Source organism: Bos javanicus, chromosome 12, assembly GCF_032452875.1.
Source record: "Bos javanicus breed banteng chromosome 12, ARS-OSU_banteng_1.0, whole genome shotgun sequence".
NCBI lineage: Eukaryota > Metazoa > Chordata > Mammalia > Artiodactyla > Bovidae > Bos > Bos javanicus.
Window position 1 is genome coordinate 54,653,980 of NC_083879.1, and position 17,102 is coordinate 54,671,081.

The 17,102-nt window shown below is 35.6% G+C and overlaps 1 protein-coding gene across 1 annotated transcript in view; it reads left to right on the forward strand.

The window, feature by feature from the left end:
* Positions 1-11,003, forward strand: part of NDFIP2 (Nedd4 family interacting protein 2) — a 71,383-nt gene extending 60,380 nt beyond the window's left edge. The window contains exons 6-8 of the mRNA XM_061435187.1: positions 3,090-3,156; positions 5,830-5,935; positions 7,996-11,003. Coding sequence (XP_061291171.1) covers positions 3,090-3,156; positions 5,830-5,933 — 171 coding nt within the window. The 3' untranslated portion in view covers positions 5,934-5,935; positions 7,996-11,003. The remainder of the gene's footprint in view (positions 1-3,089; positions 3,157-5,829; positions 5,936-7,995) is intronic.
* Positions 11,004-17,102: the final 6,099 nt, after the last annotated feature.

Here is a 17,102-nt window from a genome sequence, read left to right on the forward strand (position 1 = left end):
GTGGTTATTAAACAGTCCCAGATTCTTGGTGGGACCTGCAAACTGGCTTCTTTTAAGGTGATGAAAACCTGGCCATTATAAGAACTGCCCCCTGGCAGTTCCTTGTTTTAATTTCATTTGAAAAATGTAAAGTAGGTTCTCACCACAAGCATAAATCTGTTAGGTGTTATGAGGCATGCAGAGATAAAGAGACAGTCCCTGCCCCTGCAGAAGTTACCAGTAGGAAAAACTCAAGAGTTGGAATTAGATAATCTAGTCCAACCCTGGTTATATTAGTAATAGAATTAATGACTTTTAATCAAATGGGATTTCTTGTCTGAGTCACAGAACATGGAAAATGATTTGACTTTCTCAGTTTTCCTAAGGTTATTGAATTGCTAGTATCATTCTAGAACATAAAAAATAAATCAATGCATAATATGCAGTGTTCGACTCTAGTATATTAAGGCCCAATTCTCTCATAGAACCCCAGGTTGCGAAGGAGTTAGATTGTTTTCTCATCAACTCCAGTCAGTGTGATAAGATGGGACCTTAAATTCAAAGACTGGAGTTTCTCAAAGTTTTGTAAGGAATTTAATAGAATGAAGTTTAATCCATGGGACTGTTTAGTCCCCCCCTACCCCGCCTTTTTTTGTTTGTTTGTTTAGTTTCCCTTTAAAATACCTTTACTGAGTTAAGGTTAATGTTATACCTGTAGTGTATATTGAGAATTGATATAAGAAAAGGATTTTAAGGAATCTTCTGTTTTAAAATAATAGCTGCCATTCAGTGAGCACTTACTATGTTCCAGGTATGATTTATTATAAACACCGAATAATCCTGTGTCGTCAGTGATGCTGGAGACAAACTAGCCGTTTTATTGATGATGAAACAGAATAAAAAGTCTAATAGCTTGCTGAGTGTCCCACAGTTTGTGGATTAGAATCTAGCTTGACTTCCGTTCAGTGCCCGTTTCCCTAATTTTGTACTGCCTCTGTAACTTTGACTATACTTTGACTTTTGTTACAATGCTCCAAGCAATAAATTCTCCTTGGAGTTCAGTGCTGAGGGAAAGGTTTTTTCCTAAAAGCCCGGCATTTCCTTTTATTAGATAATAAGTAATTTATAAATCACATTGCTGCTTTTCTTTTTGTTTCTCTTTTCTTTTCGTTTCTGAATTGCTGTGAGCCTCACATTTAATGTAAATATGTTTAGCCCAAGATTCTCTCCAAGGCTTTTAATGTTTTTATTATTTGTTTAAAATTGCATATATATTTTAGTAAAAGCTGACAATTCCTTTTAAAAGTAGGCAGGAAGTAAACAAAAAAATACTGGTGTCATATTAACAAAATAAAATCATAATTATTTCAAAAATTTAAGTCAGATTAGTTCTTACTGTTCGTTAATTTATTTTCCAAAATTTGATTTCTTGCAGCCTGTGGTTAACTACTAAATATGAGTTATTAAGAAAACCCAAAACACAACTTGACTGAGCCCTCTGATTTTTTAGTATTTTGAAACACGTTTGATAACTTACTAATGAGCCCCAAGGCTTATTAGTTTATTCTTTTTATGTAGTGAGTTTTCCCTTTGACTTCAAAATGAAGATAATTATATTCTTTAATTGGGAACAGATAAAGAACAGCTGCAGGTCGGTACTTCTGGTGAAGAATTTCTTTGTTCTTTTCTGGTTGCCTGTTGTTGGCGATATTGTATATTAAATATATTTTAAGAATTAGGTAAAAATGTATGGTTTTAGTTCTTTATTCCTTTTGTTCTTATAATCTCTAAAACCTATATGAAAGCCTTTTGTTTCTTATTAATCATTTGATTAAAAAGTAATACAGCTGTCCTACTTTACAAGCTATATTTTCAGTTTTCCAATTCTTTCATTGTACATATTTTAAAGGTGTAGGAATACATGGGCTTTGTATCTACAGTGGTACTTTGAAATCTCTATTTTTTGAAATTTCTCAGACTCAAAGCTGAGAACTTAGATCATGGTTCATGTATTATACATACTTCCTGGGAAATTACTTTAAAATTTAGATACCCTTTAGTGGATGTGCTTTCCCACACAGTAACGTTATTTAAGTTTGTAAGCGTTTTGTTCGTACCAAACCTGTAAGATTTTTTTTTAAATCTTTTGTGGAAATTACCAGTGAAAAGTTGGAAATAATTATGTACAAATTTGGAAATAGATACATCTGAGGACGAATGTGCATACATCTGAGGACAAATATGCTTTTAACAAACTCATTTTTAGTTCAATTCAGGTTGGAGGCTGGTAGAAACAGTAGATAAACAGGAAAATGAGACTGATTTAAAAAGAAAACTTTTAAAAAATAATAAATCATCATGTCCACAGTCAAATCAAGTAAAAGATACCTGTGTTCAGTGTCATCAAACCCTACCTTCCATCTGTCTGTTCACATTCTCATTTCATAGAGAATTTATAAACTGTCTGCCACAGCCACTAATAGGAACTGTTGAAATGCCACTTCAAGGTTCATTTAGCTGTTCTCAGCTCACTGTTGGGAAATGAATGCTGGAGCATCTAGTTTGAAAATAAAAAAGACTCTAATGAGTTGGGGGTCTTTATGTGCCTAGTATTCTTGGCAGTGATTAACAGTAGGGGGTGTGCAGAAGGTCAAAAGCTCTTCTTTTTAGAGGTCAGCAGAACATCCCCATCTGATAAGATTAAACTAATGTGGCTTTTGGTGTTAATATCTAAAGCAGCGGGTTGCTGTAGTGTGTTTGGGATGGTAGTTGTGGCTTTGAGAGATTATGAGAAAAGAACTGACATGTGAACTCTTTAATGAGAAAAATGTTGGATTCGGATACATAGCACTTATCTTTCTTCCTTACAGGCAGTTTGAAACTAATTTTTATTTCTTAAATATTTTGCATAAGTTTGTTTGCTGATAAAAAACTTCTAAAAGTTTTTTTTTCTTCAAATAATTTTATGTGTAATTTTTTTCTTTTCTCTTTTTGTGCTGTTTTATGTGCTGACGATTATTTGAATTAAATCATTCTGAAACTGAGGTTAATCTATGATTTTCAAATTTAGGTCCATAAATACAGTAAATATATTTATGTTCATTCCATAGTTTTCTGATTATTTTACTGGATATTTCAATGGACAATACTGGCTTTGGTGGATATTTCTTGTACTTGGTAAGTTTATTCTTAATGCATTTCAGTATGACTAATTTACATTTAGTTTAACTTTGGTATTTCCTAAAATTGTAAGATATAAATATACTGTGTTATTTAAGTGAAAGAAAAATTTTCTATTGAAAAATTCTCATATCCAAACACATGTCATCTTGGCTATCCAGATAGTTCTACATAACACTCTGGTTTCTGATTTAAAATTCAGAGCCTGTCAATTTAAAGAATCAGTGGTTGAATGAACTGAATACTGCAAAACTTGAAAATCATAAGATGATTAAAAAATAATTGCCTTCAGCATTTATTTTGGAAAATAGACATGTGTGAGTTTCTTTTAATGATCGTAGGAAATGTTGAGAGGAGGCTAATTGGATATTCTACCTATTTTATTTTTGGATCATTGAAACATTCTTTACACTTTTGAAGTGCACTCTGCATTAATCATTAATCAGTCAGGCGTAAGGGAAGGCTTCATGCTTAATGATCACAGTGCTTCTGTTGAGTTTTCTTCTTACCAGGCGTATCGTTTATTATTAATATTGATGAATTTTATGGATTTCCAATCTGTGTTTCCTTGTGTATTCCTCTTTAGATGTATGATAATTAAGTTAACCTTAAAATCGCATTATACTTGTAATCCACATTTCAAATTTATTTACCAACATGAAAAATACAGGTTGTTTCTCTTTAGGTTTAAGAGCCCACATTTCTGTAGTAAATTACTTGTACCGGAAAACAGCACTTCAGCAGGTGGCAGTGTTCTCCTGGTATTTTTATTTAGTCCTGCTGTTGCATCTGTAGGATCTTTCAGGAAACAAAATCTTAGTGGTCAGCGAAGGTCACTAAAGAGCCTAGATTCTTTTTCTGATAATTATAGTGAAATTATTCCAATTATTTGTATATCTCTTGTGATTTTGTTGGGGAGTCAGATTAGACAAAAGTTTAACTAGTTTTTTTTTGAATTGTTACTGGTTTTCTGACTGATTCTGTGCTTGACTGAGTTTCTTACTCAAAAGTGAAAACATTTGTAATATCTTTTAGGTGTTTAAGCACATTGAGTGAGATTCTTGCTTATAAATATTAGGGGATTGAAGAGTCTTACGAAGACAACTGTGGAACACAGTAGAATGCAGGCACAGCCCCAGTTCCTCATCAGAGCCATAATCTAGCATTTAGGGGAATGTGAAAGCTTAATCCGTGATGGGAATGTTGCTGTCATATACCCAGAAGAATGTTGCACACACCCCAGAACGCTGAGAAACCATAGCTGCTGCTTGATTGGTTTCTAGGTGGGAATTGGCTAATTTGGGGAAATGCCTGAGCAGAGCAAAATAGGTCTTAGCAACAGCAGCTTCATAGACTAAAGAAGGGATTTCACAAATAATTTTGGTTTACATCTTTCAGTAATACTTTTATGTTTGGATCACAATGTCATTATCTTTGAATAGCATCTGGAAGGGCATAAGGGCGGAATTCAGAGTGGGAGTCACACATGGAAAAGAGGATATGGGAAGCAGATGGGATCAGAGTTAGGTGGAATTTATACCGCTTGTTTTAAGTCATTTGTGCCTCTCTTCTGTCTTCTGTCTCTAATTTATTGTAACCATGCTTCTTATTTTAGGGCTTCAATTATTGTCTTAGAATTGGGTTACAAATTTCATTTGAGACTTTGAATTTAAATTGACAGGCTCGTCCTCCTGGTGAGGAAAGTTCCCTGCATACATATCATCTGCTTCTTGCCCCAACTCCACCTCACCCCCTTATTACCTGGTTAAAAATTGACTAGAGTTAATAAATATTTCCCTTAGAATTGTATGCTTAAGTATATCAAAGACTTCACCTAATAGTGGTAATGCTTTTGACACTTAACTAATATTTTTCATCTGAAACTTGATACATTTCATAGGCTTTATCGATTACCAAAGATACTTTTGATGTAAACGGTTATTATTTACAAATACTGTTTTACAGAGGAGAACACTGAAATAGAAGATGTATTTCAAGTCATTCAAGAACTCACTAGAGGCGCTACTTCCAAAGTCCCTTGTCTTGATTTTTCTCAAATTTTTTGTTATAAATTAATCTACAGTTATTACTTGGAAATAAGAACTAATAATTGAATTATTTACATAATTCACGTATCTCTAAATGTAGATTTTGCAGATGACAGGCACTCGATCTGGCTAGACAGGCTTATTACTGGTTTTATCCTACAGTTGTTAGCAATTACATATGCTGCATATGTTCTCTCTTGAATACTTTATATCAGTAAATATGTCTTAGTCTGCTTAGTCATTATAGTGACTTAAAAGTTTCATGTAAAATGAGGTATCTATGAGTTGAATCAGTTTAAACACATTAGGTAGCTTTCCTTGTTAAAAAATTATTTTAATAAGTGTGAATTTTTGTGTAAGTTAGGACTTTAATGGCTAGATTTGCTTTACTTTAGATCCGTCTAGGCTTAACAAATTGAAAGAATTTGGAGGTAGCAGTAAAATTTTATTATATTTCCTTACAATAGAGCTATCATTATAGTGTAAAATGTGGAATGAATGGAATCCTACACATTAAATTCCTTCGACCAAGAGGACCTTGTTTGTAATTGTCTATTTCAAATTTATCATATCCCCTTTCTTTGTAAGAGCATAATATATCCATATATTTCAACCTCCTCAGGCCTGCTTCTTTTCTTCAGAGGATTTGTTAATTATCTAAAAGTCAGAAACATGTCTGAAAGTATGGCAGCTGCTCATAGAACAAGGTATTTCTTCTTATTATAGAGGTAAGAAATATTAATATATTAACTGTTTACTCCCTTTGTATTCAAATTCACCCCATGCATTTGTTGTTTAGTCACTAAATCGTGTCTGACTCTTCTGAGACTCCATGGACTATAGATCGCCAGGCTCCTCTGTCCATGGGATTTTGCAGATAAAAATACTGGAATGAGTTGTCATTTCCTCCTCCAGGGGATCTTCCCAACCAAGGGATCAAACCCTTGTCTCTTGCATTGGCAAGCGGATTACTTTACTACTGAGCCACCAAGGAAGCCCTTCACCCCTTGCATATTAAATGCTTAATGTGTATTCATGTTGTTTACTCAAATTTAGCGTTTTTAATAGATTTTTAATAGTTAACAGTATTGAAATTTTAAAAATTGCAAACTTCTAAGATAACTTCCATTTAAAAAATTGAATTTCATTACATTTTAGTTTTAAAAAATACATTATGAGTAAACTAAAACTTTAAATCAGACCTTTAAATTTCTGTTTAAAGCTTGGCTACACGTTATATATGAAGTAACCACCAGCACAGCATCTAAAGGCTTGAAAAACAATATGACAAAGCACTTACACAGAAAGAATAGGCATTTTGCATCACTGAATTTCACACAGGTATCTGCAGGCTAAAACAGACAAACAAAAACCCAATTCTGCTACTGAAAAGCAATTTGCTATGCACTGATCTTTAAAAAAAAAAACATTTATGATTTATCGAGGTTTAGCTGATTAACAATGTTGTGATAATTTCAGGTGAACAGCTAAGGGACTCAGCCATACATATACATGTATCCATTATCCCGCAAACTCCCCTCCCATCCAGGCTGCTACATAACATTGAGCAGAGTTCCCTGTGTTATACAGTAGGTCCTTGTTGATCATCCATTTTAAATAGAGCAGTGTGTACCTGTCCATCCCAAACTCCTTAACTGTCCCTTCCCCCTGGCAACCATATAAGAGATGTCATATGCTATTTCTCCTTCTCTGACTCACTCCGCTCAGTATGACAGTCTCTGTGTCCATATCTGTTGCTGCATATGGCGTTATTTCATTCTTTTTAATGGCTGAGCAATACTCCATTGTGTGTATGTACCACATCTTCTTCATCCATTCCTCTTTCAGTGGACATTTAGGTTGCTTCCATGTTTTGGCTATTGTAAGCAGTGCCATGCACTGATCTTAACACACTGGATCAAGGAGTAAAGGTTGTACGAAGAAAATAGGAGCTCTGTTACTGTTTTCTTATTATGTACCAGTTTATATCAACAATGGAGGCTACATCTTGAATAAATGGAAAAATAAAGAAACAAGCAGAGATTGTCTTACTAGTTATCAAGTAAGTTTCTGGAGGCTGTGTATATAGTACAGGCATTTATTTATTGTGTGGCTAGTAGATCTTCAATGAAGAGACCTCATACCTCACTGTAGTACTTTAAAAGCAAGTACTATACAGTTCATTGTTTTGAACTTTTCAGGTATTTGAACTGCATTAGCCAAAGGTCTGCTAGAACACTTAACTTCCTGCTGTGTCTCCAAGTACAAGATGTTTCAGGGTTGCTATGACTAAGTATACATAAATTATATGGTTTGTGATTTGGTTGCTTAAATTTTATGCTTATATGACTGTTACATAAGCTAACATAATTTACTTAATTCTGCTGAAGATGATTGCAGTTACATTTCTGGATTGTATTTAAGTATTATTTTAAATGTTCCATTAATGTTTCTTCCTTCCCCTTAAAGATGTCACATTCTATCTTTAACTTGTCTACTGTGACCTTAAGAGTTTGTAATTTTACTAATTTAAATGATATTCTGTGAATATTCAGTGTGATTATCTTGTTTTCCTTTTCAGGAGTTTAAAATATAATGTAAATATTTTTTAGATGCTCTCCTTTAGAAATTTACTTTAGAATATATTTTGATCTGTGCTACTTATGTCATTCTTAACAAAAGGCTATTATATTCTTGATGTCATACTATAAAATGGGTTTTCATTGTACTATCATTTGGATAATTGGAACTTAATACATTTTAAGACTAATTCTTTCTCTGTCCCTAGACTGCATCGACCAGACATTCCTTTCTTATATCAATGTGAAATTTCCAGATCATCTGTAAACCTGCAACTTCAATGGATAGAAGACTATTAAACACAGAAGACAAATTTGTGAAGAAAAGATAGAGTTTCAAAATTGAATGGCAGAGTGGTTTATGCTTTAAAGCCATTTCTGTTCATTCTTTTAAATATTTATATTTCATTGGTTTTGCAGAATTGCATATGTGCCCATTTAAAAGATTTGCATAGACTTGAAAGAAACCATACAGTTGTCCCAGTCAAGTCCAGTGACATTTGATTAATCAGTGTTTGATATAATTGAAAGAGTTGAGTGATAAACAGTCTTCCAGCATGTAAATGCCATTGACTTCTGACCTGACATTTAGTATAATAAAAATGAAAATTATTAACCATGTCAAATGCTTTAGTTTCTGGCTCTCAGATTTATCTAGTAACTCTACAGAGGAAACATTCTTTGTTATATATAAAGTTTTTTTGAAACCTGCAGTGCTGATTATTAGAAAGGATTTGTCAGACTTTTGAACGTGATAGTTATATCATTATTTAGCAAAACTTTCTGTAAATAACCATGCAAACCATGCATAAATTACTTTCTGCATTGTTTTCTTAGAAATTGTACTAGGTATCTTTTCCTTAATTTAAGTGGACTTAATATATTTAGAAAATTTGGATGTTAAAGATAGTTTTAGGACAAATTTTAGAAAACGTGGGTATGCCACATTTGCTTTATAAGAAAATCTTTTTTTCTTTTTTTAAAAGGACATGCCAAAAATGAGAAGCTTGGTTTTTAGCATTGTCCATCTTATAGATTCTTAGAGGAAGAGATTGTATTAGATATTATATTTATTTCATTTAAGACATTTTTGAAAATTAATTTTCTGAATAAGATATTCTTATTTGCATTTTATCTTTTAAAAAAACAATAAAAATATCTTTCAGTATCATTGTAATATTTTTTCCTTCAGATGTTTAGCTTAGCGAATAAAAACTTGTGCTTTTAATATCTTCTTGCTTTCTGATTGTAAGGTTAACTTGTAAAAATCATTTCCTGAATCGAGATACATGAAATATTTGTTTTCAAGTTATGGAAATGTGTCTGTGGAATATGGGGGTGTGAGTGTGTTGCGAAAGTGTATGTGAATATGTATTATTACAACTGGAATCTATTTTGCATTCATAAGCTACTACATTTTGTAAATCATTTTATGGTTCATCTGTCTTTTTTTCAGTTATATCTTTGCTTTTGAATGCCAATGTTAAAAATTACCTTTTAAACTTAAAAATCAGTTAATACAACTATATAGAACATTTAAAATTGATTGCTTGTTTATTATTAGACACCAACTACTAAAAGATACATTTAAAACTATTCAGGGTCATTTTCCACTTCTGAAAAAATAAAATTTATTATTCTTTATAACTTTTTTGTATTTCTCTGTGTTTTCTCATTTTACTTCATTGTCTTTAGTAAATTAAACATGCCATTTTGTTTTTCTGATTGAGCCTCCTATTTTGTTTCCATCATTTATTCTCCTCCCCTGTATAACCTTTTTATTATTGATTAAAATATCTTGAACCCTTGATTATTGATTAAGGTACCCTTTAACAATAGCCTGGGATAAAGAAAAAATATTTGATTTAGTTGCCTGTATTGGAAATTAATTAGGATTTATTTATAAGAAATGTGAGCTCATGTTAGAATTTTTTATTGTATATTAATTTCCTATAAACTTGTACTTTGTAATAGTTTTCAAATGACATTAAGCTATGATACAGAATAAGTTAAAATTACTAGATCATCTATCATACATCAATTTATTAAATTTTTATTTTTGTTTTTGTGATCTTAATGCTTGGTTTATGCATGTAGATGTTGACCCTTCATCAAAACTTCACTTTTTGTTTTGATTTTTATCCCCACAAATCTGTAAGATTCAAGTGTGTTGTTACTTAATCCTCTTTTAATTGGTAGAGTTCATTGGTTGTCTTAAATCTCATCATCCAATGAGGAGACTCAGAATATTCTTTTAGGAAACAGCATTCTCTCCTGAATTTATCAGATCCTACACACTTCCCTTCATTTCCTGTGAGCTTGGACAGCATGGCTGCTGCCATGTTTCGGAGACACTTAACCGCCTTTGTACTCTGCCTTAAATAAATTGAAAATCAAAACCCTTGTTAGGGTACCTATGAACAGTTTTTGAATGAATGTGAATTGGAGGTTGGAAGCTAATACAAAAAAAAATGTATTACATTATTTCTGTTATATTTGAAATAGCTCATTATGACCAGAAAAATCCATCTTTATGTTTTCATGAAAAAAAAAAAGCCTGAATTTAAAGTAAAAATACATTTTCTATACAGTGTGTCCAGGATACATTTTAGGAATTTAAAACGCAAATTCTATTATACTTGATTAAAATGAAAATCTCTTTTTAATAGGAAAAAAATACTAATGCTTGCCTTTTGAGTCTATAAGCTATATCCCATGCCTTTGAAGATCATAAATGTTAACCTAAGACAATAATCTCTAATATTACAAGCAAAACCTCTAATGACAGGAAAAGTGGAGTTCCAAGGGTCTAGCTGAAGAAGAATTCAGGGTTTCTTAATTTACCACAGTTTTTTTCCAACTGGTCTATCCACATAAAGCACAAAGGTAATGATAGTGGATCTGGTAACTGTATTTAACTAGAGTGACATATATCTTGAGTTTGCTCATAACAGACCTGGTTATTACTATTTCCTGAGCTTAAATCGTGCCTCCTTTCTCATAAGTGTCCTAATTTGGAGGAGAATTTGTATGATCACCCTGTATATAACTCTCCACTGTATTGAAAAGTGACTGCCTAAATCTACTGCCTTGAGAGAGGGAACTGTATGTAGTATTAGGGCAGGAGTCAATTACTGTTGTCACAGCCTTGCCTAGACAACTGTTAGGCCTGTAGAAGATACAGTACATATATTTTTTTTCCTTTTTTTTTTTTTTTTTAAATAGAAGTATTGAAATGATTCCTCTTATGGTAAATAGTAAATAGTGAGCTTTTATATATTAAAACTGCTATTAAATTGTTTTTTTTTTGTTAATTCTTCAAATAGTCATGAAATAATGTGTATTATTTTTTAAAACTTCATTCTTGATAAAGTTCAACTGTTAGATGATAATGTGCCATTTATTATTGAATGTCCTTTCCCATATATAGAACATGTTAATATGTGTTTTACTTGTTAATAAAGTTCAGTAAATGTGGAACTGTGAACCTGTCATGCATCCTTTTGAAAATCAGTTTGATTGACAATATATTAGCAACACCTTGGCCCCACAAAATGTTCATATGCTTGAACTTAACGTTATGTGGAAAACAACTGGCATAGAATTAGGTTGGAGAGTGAGTAATTTGTATGTTTGGAGTTAGGTTGCAGTTTAATTTTAATAAATGCAAATAACTTATGTTTATTTCTACTTTGCAAAAGATTAGTGGTCACCATAGATCAGACTGCTTATGGGTATATTCTCATTAGGGAAAGAAAGGAATGGAAAGTGAAGTCGCTCAGTTGTGTCCGACTCTTTGTGACCCCATAGACTGTAGCCTACCAGGCTCCTCTGTCCGTGGGGTTTTCCAGGCAAGAGTACTGGAGTGGGTTGTCATTACCTTCTTCAGGGATCTTTCTGACCCAGGGATCGAACCCAGGTCTCCCTCATGGCAAGCAGACACTTTATCCTCTAAGCCACCAGGGGCATACGACCTAAAATGCAACCTACCCTGTAGTTAGAAAAAAAGAAAAAACTCATTCCCTGCTTCATAAAAGTTAAAAGGAAAATGTTTATTTAGAGCTCAGTATGTTTTCTTGTTTTCATTTTTCTTGATGTTTTTAACTTAGCTTTCCATTTTTGATTTTAAGAGGTTGAGCTATATGCTTTTAAAAACCCCACTTGGTTTTCATGGAAACCAGTGAAAAATCCAGCAGCTAAATAAGAAAGTTGTTTAGTTGCTAAGTCATATCCGACTCTTTCAACCCCATGGCTGTAACTCTCAGGGCTCCTCTATCTGTGGGATTTTCCAGGCAAGAAGAGTGGGTTGCCATTTTCTTCTCCAGGGGATCTTTTGACCCAGGGATCTAATGCGTCTCCTGCATTGGCAGGTGGATTCTTCACCACTGAGCCACCAGGGAAGCCCCAAATAAGGAAGAGATAGTTATCGCCCCTTTAACAGCTGAGATTATAGTACACCCAAATCCCATACTGGTTCACAAAACCTTTTATAGATATAATTTTATTTGCTTGTTTTTGGCTGTGCTGGGTCTTTGTTCCTGTGTGGGCCGCTCTCAGGTTGTGGTACGCGGGCTTCTCATTTCCATGGCTTCTCTCGTTGAGTTAGGGGCTCGAGGGCACATGGGCTTCAGTAGTTGCACCTCCTGAGTGCTAGAGCACAGGCTCAGTAGTCATGGTGCACAGGTTTAGCTGCTCGGCGACATGTGAGATCTTCCCGGATGAGGGATTGAACCCTTGCCTCCTGCATTGGTAGGTGGATTTTTTTTTTTTTTTCTAACCACTGAGCCACGAGGGAACCTTGGAGGCAGTTTTCCTCTCAAGCGTCTAAAACAAACCCATTTTAAAAATTACATTCCTACTTCTTTCATGTTTAAATCAGTGTTTTACCTTTAGTGACACTGGTTATCCTTCCTTAAAGCTGTGTCATCTTGTAGCTTCACCAGAGCATCACGGGATCCACAACTAAGACCAAAGTTTGTTCGAAGCTCAGAAGAAACCCGGAGGGCAGCCTCTGCTCTCAGAATGTGAAAAGCAACAAATTACCCTGTTGGAAAGTATGAACCCTTCTGTGGAGGTATAAGAACTGTACTTGTGCAGGAATCCCTAGTGTAGAAATACGTTGTTTCTTTTCCATCAAACTTAGCTTCTCAGCCATCTAGATTCCTGCATAGTAATTTGGTTTTACTAACTGTGGCATTTGGGCTCTAAAATTTTAATTCCCATTTTATTCATTCAGAGAGAAGACCTGAAGACCATTAATTGCTAGCAAGCATTGACCACTCATCCTTATATGATAGGTGATGATAGAGGAAGTAAAATATCACTTCTTAAATCTAGGCTTTTAAAATGATGATTACTATGGAAAGCATCAGTTCACCTAATTAATGAAATCCCCCCACCCCAAACTGGATAAAATCGAACAAAAGTTTAATAATATGTAAACATGGGAGAGACCCAGAAAGATTGAGAAACTTGCCAAAATGGCAGAAACCCTCACCTTAAATCTTCAGCTGAGAGTTACAAACTTTTAAGAGACAACTGAGTCATAAATTTCCCTGATTCTACGGGATGTCCAGGGATGAATTCCTCATGGAATGATTCTTGGAACCTTCCTTTAGAGCTCTGATTGTCATTCAGTATGTGTGTTAGTCACTCAGTTGTGTCCCAACTCTTTGTGACGCCGTAGACTGCAGCCTGCCAGACTCCTCTGTCCATGGGATTCTCCAGGCCAGAATACTGGAGTGGTTGCTATGCCCTTCTCCAGGGAAATCATCCCAACCCAGGGATTGAACCTGGGTCTCCTGCATTACAGGCAGATTCTTTATCATCTGAGCCACCAGGGAAGTCCGTTATTCAGTACAGTGCATTATAATCAACACAGAATTTGGGGGAAGTTAACACCCCAGCCTCGATTTCCAGAGGTTCCAATACTTCTGCTCCATGACTGCACATCTTCCCATAGTTTGAAGTGGTGGGAGTACGATCTAGCAGTACTGCTGATTCCTCTCATCATGTGTTCCTCTCTGTATCTAGCTCCTTGTATACTAAGGATAGAAAGCTACAAGTGTCAGGATCAACACATCAGTCAGACTTTTCCAGGGCAAGGAAAAGGTACATAAAACAGATCTTACAGCATTAATGATCTAGAGTTTTTGTGTTCTGACCTCTCTCACTGAGAGCCTTGTGATGTTCCTGCCTTTAAACATACTACATGGCTGTCTCTGCAAGTCTGTGTTTCCAGGGTCATGTGGGAGCCTTGGGACAGAAAAGAACTGTTTGTGCTGAGAAGACAGTTTCTTTCTCCATCTTCTGGAGAAGAATTGGATTGATCGTCCAGTTGATTTTTTTTTTGCTTCAAAAAAATTTTTTTTCTCACTTGTATCTTCCCTTCTCTATCCTCAAAGAGCCTGTGGCTGATTAAGGGAGGTGGCTTTGTGTAACAGAAAGATAGGGTTTTGGAGCCAGGCTAAACCTGGACTCAAATATCAGCCCTCATGCCAGCTCAGGCAGTTTCTTTAACCAATACCTCAGTTTCCTCACCTATTTGTTGGGAAGCACAGTGTGTATGTACCTGAGGATTATGTGAGGTTTATGCAAAAGAGGTAGACATTATATTGTGTGTTTGCTGACCAGGCTGCCAATTAGTGTTAGCTGATGTCTCCAGGACTTGAAGCAGGGCCCTGCCTGGTGTGGGCATTTGATCTGCCAGACCCTCTGACAAGAGTGATTACAGCAGGATCATGTGGACCCAGTACTGGCTCCTTGTATCTTCTCTGAAGCAAATGGGAATTCAAGCAAACGTTGCTTAGATGACCATCGGTTTTTAAGGGGCATAATCACACACAGAGTGGAAGGGAGGTACCTGTGTGCCAAGAAGTGAGGTGCTCCAGCTGGTAGGGGCAGAGGAAGCACGCACGTGTCTCTCTGGGGTGAAGCTTGGAGGCCTGCAGGCCAGTCCCTCAGAATTTCACGATGAGATGCTGTTACTTGATCATTGATGACTTACGGCTTTCACTCAGGGAGCCAGTGCACTGCAGTCATGGCTGGGAAGTGATCAGAAAGTAGGTTGGTGGGCAGCTTGATTCTGACTCTAGGATAGGTTATTTCACCAGCTTCCTCTTACAAATGATAGGTTCTTCGTCTTGGATTTATTTATTTTTTTAATGTCTATGACTGGGACTTCCCTGATGGCCCAGTGGTTAAGACTCCACGCTCCAAAGGCAGGGGTTCGATATTCAATGGCTGGTCAGGGAACTAGATCCCACATACTGCAACTAAGACCTGGGGCAGCCAAATAATTCATAAATAAATAAAAATGAAAAGCAGAAGCTGTCTAGTGGGAGTTGGGACTTTCACCAACAGTGATAACAAGGCCACCCTTCCTCAGGGTGAGTGGACACCATGTGAGGAGCTGGAATGCTCTTCCCTCCTCAGCAGTAATGAGGAGGTCCCCTTCTTGAGCATCAGAGCAGTCCAAGTAGGGGATCTGGGTTTCTACTCTGCCTTCAATACCAAGACCACAACTCCTTTTCCTGGCTAGAGAAAGCCAGCGAAAATAGAAGGTATTCATCAAGATCCAGAGTCTCGTAGTTTAGCGTGAAAGGTATAGGTTTCATTCAAAAATCTCTTGTCATATAACAAGGATTTCAGCTGTGGAGTTACTAAAATCTAAACCAGGAAAAAAAAAGTCAAGAAATGTTCATGTGACTGTTCAAGTAAGTACTTAAATCCTATAAGTCATTTAGATAGGAGGAAAACCCTACCAGTTATAGTCATTGGTTATTTATTTCAGTGTGTTTCAAGAATGCTAATAGAAGCAGGTAAAGCTTTATGATTATTAAGCCTTAAACTTGATGCTGTGTGAAACATAGAGCCCTGGTGATGGGAGCTTGGAAAGAGAATGAAAGGGACATGTTACCCAGAGAACCATGAAGTAGTGACCTTAAATCATGAGACTAAAGAGTCCAGGTATACAATGGGGCCTGCAAATGCTGAAATTTTTCCAGAAATATCTGGAAAATAAAGCTAGCAAGATTCTTGGAGGTAGGAATAGTTTTTAGCATTTATTGGAGAAGGAAGCAGATTATATAGTAATAGTTGCTCATGTCCGTAAAAATTTAAAATGCTTTAAAAAAAACCTTAAACATTTCTGTCTCTAGTATATATTGTTGCTAATGATGCCACAGATTTGGGGGTGACTTTTGAAAATCTTTAAAGATGGAAACAATGACATTCTTCAGTAAAGAAAAAAGTACCACTAATTCCTTAAATAATTCATGGTACATCACTCTTTTCCCCCAGGTCCAGCACTCTTTAGCATTCATGCACCAGTAAAAAGGTGCATGAGAAACGGATAACAGGTTTAGTTGTATAACTGAGTTTGTCTCCCTTTGATTTCCTGAGAAGGAAAATGGCAATTAGATGTGTTTACTTAAGGGGAAGGAGTAACTGAATGCTCATTGAAGGGCTGGAAGAGTATTTGAAAGAGCAATGGGCTGACGTGCATACACTCCTATGTACAAAATAGGGCTTCCCTAGTGGCTCAGACAGTAAAAAATCTACCTGCAACGCAGGAGACCGGGGTTCGATCCCTGGGTTGGGAAGATCCCTGGGAGAAGGGCTCAACCCGCTTCAGTATTCTTGCCTGGAGAATCCCATGAACAGAGGAGCCTGGCGGGCTACAGTACATAAGGTTGCAGAGTCAGACACGATCACAGCAACTTAGCACACATTAATGTATGAAATAGACAACTAATGAGAACCTACTGTATCTCAGGAAACTACTCAGTGCTCTGTGGTGACCTAAAAGGGAGGAAACCCAAAAAAGAGTGGATATATGTACACACAGAGCAGATTCACTTTGCTGTACAGCAGAAACTGACACAACATTGTAAAGCAACTAGACTCCAATAAAAATTAAAATAGTAAAAGCTGAGATCTGAATTTAAAAGAAGAGCACCAGTTTATGTAAGCTTTCAGTTCTGCAGATGCTTCTGCCCACCCAGAATGCTCTATAAAACCTTCACTCTTGTTCTAGTGATGAGCCTTCCTGAATTTACCACATAAACTTTTTTTTTAACCACATAAACTTTTAATGAGTGACCTATTGCAAAACTCTCTTCTGGATTAGCAAATACAAGCTGATAGAAACTTTACCTTGTAACTTTTCTCCTGTATTTCTCCCATCTGAACTTTACCAAGGTAGGAATCTTTGTCTCACATACCGCCCCCCCCACCCCCATACAATGGCATTAAACTTTTTTTTTTTTGGTGTTAAACTCTTAAGCAAAAACCAAAACCAAACCCAAACCAAACA